General features: G+C 32.3%; 1 protein-coding gene across 1 annotated transcript in view; it reads right to left on the reverse strand.

Annotated features, from left to right (window-relative positions):
• The window catches only part of LOC123702339 (neuroligin-4, Y-linked-like), a 60,304-nt gene that overhangs the window by 12,510 nt on the left and 30,179 nt on the right, over window positions 1-17,615 (reverse strand). Inside the window, exons 2-4 of the mRNA XM_045650061.1 lie at window positions 14,545-15,009; window positions 11,408-11,625; window positions 1,107-1,259 (exon numbers count right to left, since the gene is read on the reverse strand). Of these exons, the coding sequence (XP_045506017.1) occupies window positions 1,107-1,259; window positions 11,408-11,625; window positions 14,545-14,888 (715 nt within the window). The 5' untranslated portion in view covers window positions 14,889-15,009. The remainder of the gene's footprint in view (window positions 1-1,106; window positions 1,260-11,407; window positions 11,626-14,544; window positions 15,010-17,615) is intronic.

Genomic DNA, 17,615 nt, shown 5'->3' on the forward strand with positions numbered 1-17,615 from the left:
TTGGCAAACGAGAAATTCCGGTAACTTTTAAGTTTTAAACGACTTTGTTCCTTGGGGTGAGATTGATATTTATAAAACTTTAAACTTTGCAGCGTTCTAAAAGCCAGATTTATTAACATTAACTTGTCGTTTTGATTATTCTTGAGCGAACAAGTCTCCGTGGAGGTTAAAACTTGGGATGAATTTTTTTAATACATTGAATAAATCGACTTACAAAGTATGTTTAAATGGTTTTCAGATTAAAATGTTTTTAAAAATTCGATAATAAATCTTTATATTTATTATTATAACTTCTGATAGTTTCGTAAATTACTAATATGATATACAACTGAGAGGTCTTCGAGGTTTCCAATAATTTTTTGACTTAAAAGAAAAACTTGGCTTAAAGTCAATCACCTATAGGTAGGTAGGTGTCTATAGCCAGAATGAATATTAAAACAGTTATGAAATTTATATAATATGTAGATCGTTCACCACAAGAATACAACTTTATTAATTAAGATATCAATTCAAATACAAAAATCTTAAAAGAAACATTTCTCAAAATGTACATAATCCCAAAGATAAAGTACTGTCATTATTTTATATTCCATTGGATCAAATTAAGCATGTTGAATATTAATTGAGTCGCCTAATTAATTCTGTGTTAATACAGTGCAAATTGACTAATGGCTTTCGTATTCATAGGCTTGGACGAGATTATATTAAGTACATTAAAGATATATATTATGAATAAATAAGCATAGACCAACATCTAGTCACAAAGTAAAAAAATGTACACACCATACGACTGATACACGATCTATCAATATGCTTTTTCTGAAAACTAAAAATTACAATGAAGAAATGCGTAATTTTTTGCTTAAAATTGTAACTTATTTTCTCTGAAGTAGAATTTCCTAAGCGTTACGAATTTTCCATGATCTGGATTAATAAAATAGCCCATTGATAAACAAATATATTATTCACACTCACACTCGAACCCACACACAAACTCACATTTCTACAACAAATATATGTAACACACATTCACACACATACACTCACAATAATTATACACACTCACACTCGCAACTAAATACAATCACTCACACACACAAACTCACCTAAAATCCCAAGTCGATAATTGATAGTGATAACCACGACACCCGCGTAACTCGCCAGGACAGATCCATCGTACACATTCCCAGAATTCCACTCAAAAGATTCCCCATGTATGAAGATGACCACTGGATACTTTGCTTGGAGCGTCGGGCCAACTGTAACAAAGACTTTGGTTCACTTCATATACTTTGTAGTGTTCTGGACACATGTAAAAGACTTTGGTTGTAGGTAAAGTCAATTGTTACTTCTAGACATGTAACATACTAACTTCAGTTTAACTTCATCCATTGCTTAACGTAAGCTCAACCCAGAGCAGTGTTCCTTACAGGTAAATTAAAGTTAGACATTTATAATTTACTTGGCTTCTTAGAAAACTATGTTTGCTAGTGCAATTATGTAATCAGCCAGTTTCTATAGCGTCGGCACATTTTGTATATCGTGCACATAGTTTTAAATATGGAGTATTATTAAATTAATAAAATGTATATGTATATATCTTAAAAGACAAATTTTATCGAGATAAAAAAAAATTGTCTTTAGAAATACAGAAAGAAGATGGTAAATGCCACAATAAAAAATGTACTGTAGACTTATATGTATCTATGGAGTGTGGTATCGTATCTTGATAAAAAAAGGTCTAAATAGTTTCTTAAATATAAAAGAGATGTTATGTAGGTCTGTTCGAATGCTGAGCTAACAATAAAATATAATACTTCAGAAATGTACCAATTGAAATAAAACAATGCGAATTATTAGAACGAAACATTGTTAAACACAAAAGAACTTCACTCCGAGCATTATCATTAAAATAATATTCATTAAAACGTTTTTATAAAACGAGAAATAACAAATAATCTGAAAAATGAACACTTAATAATTTGCGAGACCTTTCAAAAGTCCAATTTGTTAATTTTTCAAACAATGTTGCCTCAATTCTTCGGAGTTATAAATAATGCATGATATCAGAAGCCTGTAAAATTACATTTAATGTGTATAATTCTACGGATTATTTTGATACAAGATAATGCTTCCTAGAATTATTGTAACGAATTTGATGATGGATTTAATCAATTCTCTTTAATATTTATAAACGAACTAGCTGTTCCCCGCGTTTTCACCCGCATTGCTCCGCTCCTGTTGGTCTCAGCTTGATCATAATCAGCCTTTCTCGATAAATGGGCTATCTAACACCGAAATAATTTTTCAAATCGGACCAGTAGTTCCCGAGATTAGCGCGTTCAGACAAACAAACTCTTCAGCTTAATAATATTAGTATAGACTAGCTTACGCCCGCGACTCCGTCCGCTCGGATGTCGGTCTTCGCGCGGATGGTTATTTCTCCATTTTGAGTACCTCTGTCAATAACATCTTATAAATATCTATTGGACCCAATTCCCAAATACGGCTAGGCCTATAATAATACGCAACGTGTGTTCGCGGTTCTACGGAACAACGTCTATGGATAATACTGAAAAATTAAGATTAATTTTTTTCTACGTATTTTTCCAGGATAAAAAGTATCCTATTTTACGCCCAGGATAATAAGGTATAATTATACCAAGTTTCATCGAAATCGAACCGCTAGTTTTCACGTGATGCCTTCACATACAGACAGACAGACAGACAGACAGACAGACAAAAAATTTTTTAATCACATATTTGGGTTTGGTATCGATCCAGTAACACCCCCTGCTATTTATTTTTTCAATATTTTCAATGTACAGAATTGACCCTTCTACAGATTTATTATATGTATAGATTTAATGATGATATTCCTTAATGTTCTAAATTACTAAAATTTAACACATTTTAAAAACGGATGCCGATTTTAATGCAGAGTAAAACAAAATTTCCCTAGATTTGGAGACAAACAACAAAAAAGACCACGTGATAAAACTTAAAATACGAACAGGTACTGTCCGTTCAAATATTTAGGATACCTACATATTTCAAAAATACTTATATCGCAAATAAAACGTTTCGCAGCGAAACAGCAAAAGCGCTGCCTCCGGCTAGAAAAACAATATACCTATTTCATTTGCAGAAGTATCGTCAAAAACAGTAATATTATAGAACCACGCTTTCATCCAATGAAATTCTGAACTGCGGTGAAATAAACAATATATCAAATCAAGCGCTTGAATACGCTTCAAATCTATCTCGACGATGGCTTTTCCGCTGGATTTTTGGCTGTAAAAAGTTGAGCCATTGCCTCGGATTATGTTATATCGAAATTTGAATTCACTTCGATATTTGAAAGCGGCCGGTAAATAACCGTTCGCATATACAGGCTTTTTGATAAACGTTTTTCGATTTTTTTTTCTATTCGATTTATGAAATATACTTTTAAAATTGTATTTATTTTAAAAATTCTATTCACGGACTGTATGGACCATTTATTTTAAGGTATTTTCTTCACGCGGTTTTCCCATTATACGAAATTATGGTAAAAGCTAGGTAATATTTATCTAGCTTATGTGTGATTATAGTATGTAGGTATAAAAAATGGCTTTAACATGGTACATACAATTAATTAATACATAGCTTTAACAAAAACACCTTTTTTGGACCCAGAGTATCCATCCATCTAAATGCATATTCACAATTCACACATACAGCTCAAGTTTCATTTTAAAACCCCAAAGTTAAACCGATTTGTCAACTCTACGCTGTATTCGTCAATTTCAGAAAATAACAAAGCGTATACGTCCTTTGATTATTATCAGTGATAAAAAATAACAATGATACAAAAATAACAGCGAATAGAAATAACAGTGAAAAATAGCAGTGACAAAAAATAACAGGGAAAAAAGTAGCAGTGAAAAAATTACACTGACAAAAAAACAGTGATCCAATTCAAAAGTAACAGTAGCCCACTCAAAATATCTTCAAGCAAAACAAACATCAGGCAGAGTAGCTATTACTTAAAATGTTTGAGTTTAACCTACTTTCGCATTCACTTAGTATTTTGATTCGTGAAATAGCTTCATTCTGTTCGTACTTTGGCATTGTTGATAGATTTCTAGGGCTATTATTTTTCTGCATTCACAAGTTTTGTGGGTGAAATTTCAGTATCTCTGCAGCGGAATATTACGATTTTTACAACTGGGAAATTTTACGACAAATTTATTGTGCTTGAATAAATGTATTTTTATGAACATTTTGTTATTGGAACAATAAATAGCATTTTCAATTAAATAATGAAACTGACATTACGTGTTATTATATAAATCATTTCTAGTCTTCGTGTTAAAAATGTAATTATAAAACGTATGTTTATTAGTTACACTTTATTAAGCTGTGTGTAGTGGCTGAAACGCAATTATTAACAGAGTTTTAGTTCCAGAATGTTCGTTCTAGGTTCGTCTATTACATAACCTACTAAAATATAAGGACAGTTAACGTTGGAATAAATTTACATAGAACACTCATTATAACAACATGAACTAAAACTATAAAGCTTCCAACAATTCTAGAATATATTATCATATAAGGACACTGCAATATAATATTATCACACATATACTGCTCGCTCCATCACATGCCCTAATTGTCCCCACATTAAATAAGAAATAGCACCATTTAGATCTCCTATTACGTAGTGAGTCGAAATAATTCAAGCCCATGAATAATGTGGACCCAGACGTCATACATGGCGTCTCATATACATGCAAATGAAGCAGTATTTCGTGTTTTGTGGGGACTACAGTTGACACCATTCTAGCTCTTCTGCTATTTAAGCCTTTGCTAGAAATGTGGTGATAGCAAAGCACGTTTTAACCAGGGTTGTATATAAACATCCTACTAGTTATACAGTTTGTATGTATTATGTTGAAGGAATTTTCATGAAACGTGCCAGGGTTTTTGCAGGTACTATCCTACTAATATACCTATTTACAGGCAAAGGAATTAAAATTGATGAAAGTTGGCAGTGTTGTTGATTATCTCTATCACATTCCCGAATTGCGTATAAGATGTTGTAGTGTGCTTGTTCGCTGTAGATAAAATTGTGAAACCTACTGATCTCCTTATTTTCTAGTTCAAACTCAAACATTTATTTATTCAATTAGACTACTTTTAGTAGCACTTTCGAATCGTCATTACATAAGTATTTTTAACATTTACCACCGATTCGGAAAGCAGTATCTATGGAGAAGAACCGGCAAGAAACTCCATAGTTGCTCTTTTAAAATCATGTCAGTATTAAATAATATGTAACTTATATATAACTACATAATATATCCCATTAGCTATAGCATAAGGCTCTATCCTACGTATTTTTGAGAGATCTTTTTCGTATTGCAATTGCAACAGTTTTGATGAGATGAGATTGATTCGTCTTTTTTTTGTAGGTACTTTAATGATAGTTTGTCCAATAATGTAGCCATAAGATTTCCTTGACCAAATGATGGCTAAATAGGTTTTCATTCGATAATTCATTTTAAAATACATTTCAATTAAAACCTAATTAAAACATTTTTTTTGCATTAGATTTTTAGAATGTTTAAAAATTAAATAGACTAATTAAAATAAATATTGTATGCATTTTAAACGCAATTCAAAATTTATTTTAATTATTTAGTAAGTTTGCATAATAAACGTTTAAAATGTGTATAGAATTATATTTATTAAAGAAAAATATCTGTAATAAAAGCACAATTATATACACAATTTTCACCATCATAGATTTCTACTAAAAAGTACTTGCTAGATTTCTGGCTCGATTATTCAAAATACCAAGCTATTATTCTTCCGAAATTCCATTCAATCCCTAAAAATATAATGACCTTTGAAATCTATTGAAATAATTTACCGAAATATCGATATAATACAGCACTCAAATATACAGCCCAGGATTTCATGCCAAAAACACAGAGGCGTGAAATCGTACGAATTTCTCATTGAAATGTGGTAACGACATATTGTACTTATAGACGTAGTAGAATATAATATGGATAGGGTATAATATATAAAATGGTTCATGTAGTTATTTCAAATTTTCTACAAAAAATAGCCTTTAGTGATACCACATAAGTCAACTAGCTGCTACACATTATTAACGATAACTAAACTATACCAAAGAACTATTTATCAGACCAAATTGAAAAGGGTCTGTATAATAACAAGTGATAACTGCGTTAAAAACAACCGACTTCAAACTTGCACTTGCAAAATTTACAAATACCTACAGACAAAAATGCTCATAAAATAAAAACTACTGGGCCTATCCGAATAAAATTTTTATGGGACCAATTCGACACCATCTCGCATCGAACAAAAAAAGAATCACGTAAATCGGTTCAGAAACCTCGGAGTAATCGGTGTACATACATAAAAAAAAAAAAAAAATACCGGCCGAATTGATAACCTCCTCCTTTTTTTTGAAGTCGGTTAAAAAGCTTTAGGTTTCAAATGAAATATGTAATATTAAAATTTGGATCACCGTACAAAATGTTATGAGTTTAGTGCAAATCAATACAAGAGGTAATAGAGACACTGTATAAAATACATATTTTGGTAAAAAATTGTGTAAATTTAAATAAATAAGTTTGATTATTTTGTAACTAGATGGCGCAGCGTACAGAGTAATCAGAAATATTAAAAAGCGTTAAAAATATCCGAATTGGTCGAACCATTTTCTTATTAGGTACTTACATAGATTGTCTTATGTATTATGAAGGGAGAAGCGTTAAGTTATTCAACTCGAATATCTTAATGTACAGCCCAATAAACTAAGCATTAGGTACCAGACTTAACTTCTTCAAGTTAATGTCCTGTCGTTAAGTTATCTTGTTAGCATAGTATCAGCTTAGTTTGGCTAAGGACTAAATTGAGGAAAAGGGCGTTAGTCCTAGATCGTATTAAAGTTTATTAGACGTATCCATATTAATGATAATGTTTGCGTGTATGTCTGTTATCTTCGTACATAAACCACTGAACAGATTGGCGTACATAGACAGAACACATCTTAGAAAATAAATATTAAAAAAAAATGTGTGCGTGTACTAGAGTACACACGTAAGAAGTGAAACTTAGGGATAAGAAAAAGTTGGCGCGTAACGCAAAAATGTCACGCCTACGGCGTAACGCAAAAATGTCACGCCTACGGCGTAACGCAAAAATGTCACGCCTACAGCGTAACGCAAAAACGTTACACTAAATTTTTGTCCAACCCCGATAAAGAAGTTTCACTTCAAAAAAAATACAAGAAAATCCAAATACACATACAAAGGAAAAAATGTTGTGTGGTTTTATGAAACCACGGTAAAAGTGAAATTTTTTTTTCACACTATAGACATTTAACTAAAAATTATCGTATTTGTACGATAATTATCGTACGTATCGTGCGTCACGCGACATGCGCTACACAGACCAAAAAGTTTGATGACACGTTTTTGATAAAATACATAATTTTATAAAACACTAAATAAAGCCTGCGGCTTTAGTCACATTATACCCGAGTAATTACTATACTTTATTATTGATATTATAAAGCTGAAGAGTTTGTCTGTTTGTTTGTTTGTTTCATTGCGCCAATCTCAAGAACTACTGGTCCGATTTAAAAAATTCTTTCAGTGTTGGATAGCCCATTTATCGAAGAAGGCTATAGGCTAATATCATCACGCTAAGCCACACGGGTGAAACGGGGCGCAGCTAGTCCAGAATATTCGTGAGCTAAGACAGAATAGATACGGAATACAATGGAGCCTTAAAAAAAGTAATATCCATCCATCAATGTTCTCGTTTATAATATTATCTATTATGATACGACATGTTCAAAGTTTTTCTCAATATTTTCCTTACTAACAATATTTTGAATGCGGTAGTGTGTTCGTTTGTATTTCTTTCACGTCGTAACCGAGCGACTTTATAACATTAGGCTAGAGACTCACATCACACTAGGCTAGAGAGTGACATAGCTACTTTTTTACGCGGAGAATCATCTATATCACATGGGCATTGTCACTTTCACTAGTTTTCCGCCCGCGGTAAGTCCGCCTTGTCATTATATACTACAACTACAAGTGATAACTGCAGCTGCGTTAAAACCAACCGACTTCAAACTTGCACCTGCAACATTTACAAATACAGGCAAAAATGCTCATAAAATAAAAACTACTGGGCCTATCCGAATAAAATTTTTATGGGACCAATTCGACACCATCCCGCATCGAACAAAAAAAGAATCACGTAAATCGGTTCAGAAACCTCGGAGTAATCGGTGTACATACATAAAAAAAACATACCGGCCGAATTGATAACCTCCTCCTTTTTTTTGAAGTCGGTTAATAAAATAAAGTCACTGTCATTATCTGTGCGTCCCTATGTATACTTAAATGATTTTTTAATAGATATAGTAGGTCTTGAGGAAGGTTTTAGTATATAATTTATTAGGTTTTAGACAAAGCGAAGCCTCGGGCGGATAGCTGCATTCACTGTAAAAACAAACTGAAAAATTGAGCAGTACACTGAAACATATTCCTTTATCCACAAATATTTTGTATGTAGGCTTCGGTTTAACAGACTGCGACCCTATTAAATAATAAATGCATCGCCCCAAGGGTAGCGACCCCCAGTTGAAAACGAAGGCCATACATTTTTTTCATTCAACCCCTATAGAAGTTGTTGAAGGTCGAAATACCTGCAATGTGATGGTGATGATGATAATTTATTTATTAATAATTTATTTACTAGCCCCGCGGTTTTACCCCCGTTGCTCCACTCTTATTAGTCTTTATATAATGCCTAAATAGCCTTCCTTTAAATGGACTATTTAACAATGGATAATTGTTTAATTCAGACTTGTAGTTCCTGAGATTAGCGCGTTCATGCAAACAAACAAACAAACTCTTCAGTTTTATAATAGGTATTTGTCTGGATATTGGTACAGATTTTCTAAACTAACACAGAGCAGCATTATCACTTGAGAGATATAATAGTAATTAATATTATTATGTTGATAATGATGATGATAAAAATTAAATTCCCCTGCAGTTCCAAAATGGATAATTGCGTAAAGAATGAATAAATTATCGTAAAACAATCAGCTATTCATATTAATTAAGCTTTTAAAACAACTGCGTGAAAATCGTGATAAAATGCATTAATCACAAAATTTATGTTCAGTTTATTGAATTGAGCTTCATGTGAACTTATTAAATGTTTTTGATATAACTAATTACTGCGGTTTTGTCTGTATCTGACAATAATGATCAAAACGTGTACTGTACAGTAGATATATACAATTCAAGAGCAACTATGGAGTTTCTTGCCGGTTCTTCTCCATAGCTGCTTTCCGAATCGGTTGTAAATGTTAAAAATATGACGTTTCAAAAGTGCTCCTCGAAGAAGTCTAATTGAATAAATAAATGTTTGAGTTTGAGTTCAATGTAACTAAAGAATAAGGAATAATAAATAAATATAGGAACAAAAATAAAATCATTAGGTACTATCGTACAAGGGCTCTTAAAAATGATTTATTAACACCCATTAATTTAATATAATAGTTATTTTTGTTTTAATATAAATTGATATTTGATCAATATCTAATTAATTAGATAATAAAGTATTTGGTTTGTAGCAGTATTAACTAATATAATTTATTCTCAAGTTCATTAACGGGGTGAATTCTTATTTTTTACGACTAATTAATTGCTTTGTTGAAGCAAAATAAGTCGTAAAACATAAGGATAGATCCCTTTAAACAATTGAAAGGCAAGGTCACTTTTTTCACGATTTCATTCCCTTGGGTTTCAGTAAATGTAACTCAGTTTTTGACAAACGTTCCAAACCTATTTGGACCTTTTTCCGGAATAAAAAATAGCCCAGTTCTATCCATATGCAAAAAGCCATTCTATATAACTTTGAGGCTATACCATATTATAAGTACATGTGGAATAAATTTATTTGGCAGACATAATACTAATATTATAGGGCTGAAGAGTTTGTTTGTTTGTTTTAACGCGCTAATCTCAGGAACTACTGGTCCGATTTGAAAAATTATTTCGGCGTTAGATAGCTCATTTATTGAGGAAGGTACTTATATAGGTATCATCACGCTAAGGCCAACGGGAGCGGAGCAATGTGGGTAAAACCGCGGAGCACAGCTGGTCTGAAGTATACGCATGAAAATCGTTTTAAGAATTCTCTAGGTATGTTGATTCTCACAATACATTATTATAATGATCATCTGAAGAAATATTGTTGTCTCGATAAAAATTAGCTTTTTTTCACGTTTTTCTTTCATCAATAGTAAAACAAACATTATAATACGAATATCATCACACACACAATCTATACATATAATAAATCTGTAGAAGGGTCAATACTGTACATTGAAAATATTAAAAAAAAAAACCAGGGGGTGTTACTGGATCGATACCAAACCCAAATATGTGATTAAAAAAATTTTTGTCTGTCTGTATGTGAAGACATCACGTGAAAACTAACGGTTCGATTCGATGAAACTTGGTAAAATTATACCTTATTATCCTGGGCATAAAATAGGATACCTTTTATCCCGGAAAAATACGTAGAAAAAAATTTAATCTCAATTTTTATTAATTTTTCCGCGCGGACGGAGTCGCGGGCGGAGCCAGCGGAACATATTTTCATGTTAAAATGATATAAAGCAGAGAACAAAGACAACTTGTCTAATTGAATAAAGAGGATCAGTTTATGTGCGAATTTCCTTTGCGTATAATTAATACACCATTTCGCCCTCAGGATGTAACCGAATACAATAAAACATTATTGCAATAATGGCTTGTTTTAAATATGTTATTCAGATAATATTTAACTAAAATTATTATTTTACTATCATAATGGGTTGTAATCAATATGATATATCTATTCAGAATTTATGTAACTAAAAAATAAGTTATCTTACTATCAAAATACTCTAATGTATTTCTACGTCACAGTAAATATAAAATGTTGAGTAGGTATACTATTATTATAGGACAGTAAAATTAATTTATAAATTTTATAAGCATTTTTGGATCTTCATTTTCCCAACCTCTAATCAGAAAAAGCATGTACAGAGAATAACAGAACTTTGATATTAAAGAGTGATTTAAACTATCCGTAGGTACTAGGTACTAGTATTATATATAATTGCACGTCTGTCTGTTCTGAACCGAATTGAATGAAATTTATCATAAACTCACACGTGAACTATACCAGATTTCTTTTAACTGGCGGACAATGCCGAGGGCGGAAAACTATTACAAAAAATATGAATTCCACTACCAACATTGTCAACAAAGCTAACGAAGCTCAAAGCCATTACAGAGATACCAACCTTGCACGGGCGTATAAATATTCATATACAGGCAGTCTTCGCTCTGGTTCTTGAGCCTCGGTAGCAGCCTTCGTAAGTACTCAAGCCTGCCCTTCGGCATTCGTTCTAGGGTCAGGGTCTCGTTGGAAATGTCTGGTAGCCGCTGCGGGCAGACAGGGCCCATGTGGTCTACGGTTTTGACATCGTCCCATGGTGCTGGCGCGCGGGTTGGCGCGAACCTGTGGAAATTGGTGATTGTTAAACACGAAATAAGTAACAGATTTTTTTTATAAAAAAACTATTGTTACCCAATTCATGTTGTGCGGTTTTAAAATGAATTATCCTGCTAATCCTACTAATATTATAAATGCGAAAGTTTGTCAGGATGTGTGTGTGTGTGTGTGTGTGTGTGTGTGTGTGTGTGTGAGTTTGTTACTCTTTCACGCAAATACTACTGAACCGATTTCAATGAAATTTAGTATTTACACACACACACATATAGAGTAACTTGGATTAACACATAGGATAGGTTTCTATTTAAAAACGCGGGCGAAGCCACGGGCGGAAAGCTAGTAGTATTTAAAAGTAATATTGTAAGTACATCCCTTGCTAATTAAAAATCTTACAATAATAACTTTGTCACTAATTTCGACAAACAAAACCAAAAACTATTTGTCGCAAAATTACTTCTCGTACACCTTGACCCGTTTAGTTTCAAAATAACATTAAATCAAGGTTTCGTGCAATTATATGAAACTCTGATAATAATTTATACAAAACAATTCGTTTGGTATTCGCCTGACCCGTTGCCGTAGTTTCAATATAAATCAGATAAATTGAAATGTTCAACTTTACAGTTGAAAACTTTGAACAATCGTTTATTGATAAATTAATAGTAAAATGGTTACAAAAGTTATCTATTGTTTTTAACATAGGTAGAGGTAGTCCGCATGACTGGAATTCTACTAAATAAAATCTATACTAATATTATAAAGCTGAAGAGGTTGTTTGTTTGTTTGAACGCGGTAATCTCGGGAACTACTGGTCCGACTCGAAAAATGTTTTCGGTGTTAGATAGCTCATTAATCAAGGAAGGCTATAGGGTATAATATATCATCACGCTACGACCAACAGGAGTGGAGCCACGGGGGTGAAACCACGCGGAGCAGCTAGTATATTATAAATGCGAAAGTTTATGAGGATGTGTGTGTGTTTGTTACTCTTTCACGTAAATACTACTGAATCGAGTACAATGAAATTTAGCACACATATAGAGGGTGACTTGGATTAACACATAGGCTAGGTTTCATCCCGGAAATCCCACGGGAACAGGAATAATGCGGGTTTTTCTCTGAAAACGCGGGCGAAGCCGCAGGTGGAAAGCTAGTAATATAACAAGAGGATGATTACATATTATGAATATGTATGGGTCAGTAATTTCAATTCTTGATTAATAAAATAGTATATTAAATTAGCATCTATCTCTTTAAGATCGGTTCTGAAATTCTAAAGTGATTGAATAAAAAACATCCATTCGCTTTTGTATTTATATAAATAGACTTCTTGCATTGTTGTTTTTATAAGGAAAAAAATAAATCAAATTTGTTTCCTCGAAAATAAATTTTTCCTTGTTTCTCTTTTCTTATAACCCTCAAAAGACTTCTATAAATTATATTATCTATACAGGAAGATTTACTTTGTCGTATGTCTTCTTTAAATAATTATGTAACTCATTGTTTAATTTTTAGTACATAGGTATAATATTTAGAACGGTAATCAATAAGTATGAATCTACGCAAGCAAAGTCGCGGCTTGAATGCTAGTTTACAATTATAAATATGGATTATAATATTAAGCTTCTCTAGATTTCTAAAGAACAAGCTAGAAAATATATTAAAAGATTTTAATGACCCTTTCAAGTTATGCCTATGTTATAACATAAATAAAAATAACTGCGTTAAAAACAACCGACTTCAAAAACGGAAAAGTAAAAAAAAAAATGATATTATTAATTACTACATATAATTTAGTTAGTTTGATGTCGTTGAACGGGCATAATACTAAGTGCTTAGTGTTTGGCACCGACTTCAAACCTATTTAATAAATAGCTGATGACCGATTGAGCTGAAATTTTGTAAAGGTACGTATGTAACGTATACAAAATTTCAGCTCAATCGGTTACCGGGAAGTGAATCAAAGTTACTTGCTACATTTCAATTTAGTCATCGAGTACAGACAAAAATGCTCATAAAATAAAAACTACTGAGCCTATCCGAAAAAAAAAATATACCAGCCGAATTGATAACCTCCTCCTTTTTTTGAAGTCGGTTAAAAATTAGTTACATTTTAGTAGATACGATAAAAACTATTTTATTCAAATGCTTATATTATCTATTATACTTCATAAATGGCAGGACATTGGAACCCTTTGTCATAATATGTAACTCGGCAAAGTTTGATTATTCCACATAAATTATGTTTATGAACAAACTTTGCACATTATTTGAAATGAACCGCAAAATTTCTATTCAAAAACAAAAAACTTTACAGACCAATTAAATTAAGCTGAGTTTAGTCCACATTGTTCTATTTTTGCCATCATACAGACAACATATTATCTATGCTCTTATTTGCAGTATGTACCTACTTAATTTTTTAAGACCCTTCAAGTTTATCGCTCTCGACCATCTGTTCTAAAAATCCAGAGAAGTCAATATTTCTATTTTAATATTTTCAATTTTAAATATCAGCCAAGTCATAAAATTTGCATTAGAACTACAATCATTATGCTCGTATATTTCTCATGCGTTCATTAAAATTATTATATTCAAGACATTGAAACTGAATGAATGATACTCATTTCTTTAGGTCTCATTTCTTCAGTTGGTATATTTGTAAGACTATTGATTTTTCAATCAATCCACGCTGCAAATGCATGCATTTTCACATTTTTATAAAATACGATGTAAATTGTAACCACCTTTGAAATTGCCTGACCGAGTAGAGAAATTATTATGAAATTCGTTAAGTATATTTCATACACGCAGAACAACGTTCGCTGGCTATGCATTAATTCATACTGCCTAGAAAAAACGAAGATAGACAGAACAACTTTAGGTAACCGGTATCTAGTCCTTATAATAAATCAAGAGACTCACCTATTAGATCCCGTAGGCGGCGTCGCGTACGGCACTCCCAAATACGCTTCCACTGGCTTCAAGTACTTATGTTGATCCATCGGCAATATCACGCCTTGCAATTTACCGTACCTAGTCCCTATTATCCTGGTCCGTAACATAGAATTCCTACCAAAACTATTACCACTTGACGTCACACTTAACAACAACACTATCAACACAACTAATATTATCCTCTCTCTTGCTTCTAGCTTCACGTCTAATTTTAATGTATTCTTTATTTCTTTTATCTTTGTTAACTCTAGTTTTATGAGGTACTGCTTTATTGAATTGCAGAGGTGTAATGGCAATCTGTGAGCGGCCATTTTCTGTGTATATCACCTTTGAAGATCCATTTCTGTTTATAACCCCCTTTGGATTTTTGTTTGCATTCAATACGACATTTTTGTATGGGCTTATTGGCAATGTTGATGCTGTTGAGAACACCTGAAACAAACGAAATTTAGGTTAATAATTTTGAAAATATTTGTTTTTAAATATAAGAAAAACATCTGGAGCCTCAAGTATACAATAAATAAAGATTTCTTAAGAAACGTAGAAGCCGTGGCCTAATTAAAAATATGTGTAGAAGGCATTGTAGTGCCACAATAATAATTGTTTTTTTCTCTAAACGTTTCTTATTTTTTAAAAAAATATTTTTGAAAATGAACTTTATTTTTATAACATTGGGTTTGAAATCAATTAAGGCTAAATCAACTTTCGCATAGTATTTTTACAATTTGCGTAATTTCCCTATCTTTGTTTTTCTAACATCTAAATCGGTAAGATTTTTTTTTAATATTACACTTAATAAGGATAATTAGACGTTGTATTATGTTTTCAAAGTATACTGGTATTCAGTTTGAACCTACAGGGTTACTAGTTAGACATCATAATAATCTTATTCTATTCTAAACATCTGAACTCCAAGTTTTCATAAATATCAGTCACTAGAATCTTCTAAAGAATATTCTTAACATTTTAAACTCCACACGATAAATATAAAACCATACAATGCGATGTATTATATTATAATCTACATGTCAGAAGCCGGGATTATACCGCAAAATGAATAATGAACATAGTGGTATATTACGAAATGCCATTTCATTTTTACAATTATTCTTTCCTGCCGTGAATTTTAAAGGCTACGCCGGAAAGGCTTTTGGGCTTACACGCTCGTTAATATAAATTTATTATGGGAAAAATACGTTTCTTTAACATGTTTTGGTTACCTTCGTTATGATAATGATCGCGCTGTTTTAGTTTGCTCATTATAATAGACGATTTTATATTGAAATTTAATATTGAATACTGAAATTGGTTACCTTGGAAGTTATAACGTTTCGTTTCGAAGTTTTTCAATATCAACTGATAATTTACACTAATAGTACCTACCGATGCTAATCTTCCCTATTATTATAGGTTTATTACCATAATTACTATTTCCTATTTTTATTTCATGGTGAGTTAATGAAAAAAGTATCATTTCAAAGTAATAAATAATTGCTGTCGACAAAGTAACCATTTCTCGAAATTTCACATAATATATTCAGGCATTAATAACAATTATATCTCAATCTTAAATTAGATTGAGTCAGATTTAAGTCAGAACATTTGTGTAATATCGAGAAAATTAGTATCAAGTCTTAATCTAATTAAGACGGCTCCAGTCCATTATGGCTCTAATGAAATTCATGATAAGGTGATTTTACGCGTAGCAGATAATTGTAATACGACATTTCAAAACCTAACTCAATTTAATTTCGCTTTTATTGAAGGTAAATTGTGATTAGGCGCGTCTATACAGAGCGAGCAGCCTCGCGAAGCAATTTCTGCGCAAAGCTCGGTGGTCGACGTCGCTCGGTAGAGAAATGACGTCACACGCGCTTTAGTGTGCCTTTCCACCAATGATGTGCGCGGATGTGTAGCGAGGAATGTGTTTGTAAATAACCAATAGTATCGCTTCCTTTAGTTTGAAGTTGGAAGCGTTTAGCGTCAGGAAGCTTTACTCGGCCGAGTCACGTGCACACTGACCGAGCTTCACGTAGCAATTGCTTCGCGAGGCTGCTCGCTCTGTGTAGACCCGCTTATAACTGTGATATTGTGAATGCTTCAGACGCGAACACAATAGCGATTAAGCGGCTGAGAGTTATTAAATCTCTTTTTAATGTTTGAATAGTTTTGTGGAGACGTTGCTAGGCTTGAGATTGTAAGATCTCGTTGGAAATGTTTCATATTTTCTTGAATGAAACTTTGTGATATTAAATACTTAACGAGAGAATTAAAATGAGATTTATTTGCGGCTATTTAATGTTTGGAATAATTCTGGAGAGTGGTAGTTATTTTTAGAATGAAATAGTCTGTGTTGTTGCCAAGGTTTTCTGAACAATTGTTTTTATTTAAATTAGGTAAACTTGTAATTTTATCATTATCCTTAAATATAAATAGCGTCACGTTTTCAATTAAAATGGAAGCGGAAGTAACAACAAAGAAAATGGAATAAAGTCAAATGAAAGCTTTGATTTCACTTCCCTGAAGTTTTAATTATAATAAAACAGACCACATTCCTATAAAATAATGTTTGCAGTTTCAAAGAATATTTTATAGGAATGTGGTCAAAATTTCAGCCATTTTTTTATTTTTACGTGGCCCATGTTGCACGCAAATTATGTTAGAACAAACTAACAATATTATCATTGTAATTGTAATTTTGACGAAAATTACGGGTTTTAAAACAGTAACATATCTCATCTACAGCTACATTCATAAAACAAACCTAAATTTAACTTGTCGCATATGATTATTATTAGGGACTAGCTTTCCGCCTGCGGCCTCGCCCGCGTTTTCAAAGAAAAACCCGCATAGTTCCCGTTCCCGTGGGATTTCCGGGTTAAAACCTAGCCTATGTTGCTCAGTGAAGATGCAGCTTTCTAATGGTGAAAGAATTTTTCAAATCGGTCCAGTAGTATATGCGTGAAAACCATACATACATACATAGATAATTACAAACCTTTCCTCTTTATAATATTAAGTATAGATATAGATAAAAA

Source organism: Colias croceus, chromosome 2 (genome assembly GCF_905220415.1).
Source record: "Colias croceus chromosome 2, ilColCroc2.1".
In the NCBI taxonomy this organism is placed as follows: domain Eukaryota; kingdom Metazoa; phylum Arthropoda; class Insecta; order Lepidoptera; family Pieridae; genus Colias; species Colias croceus.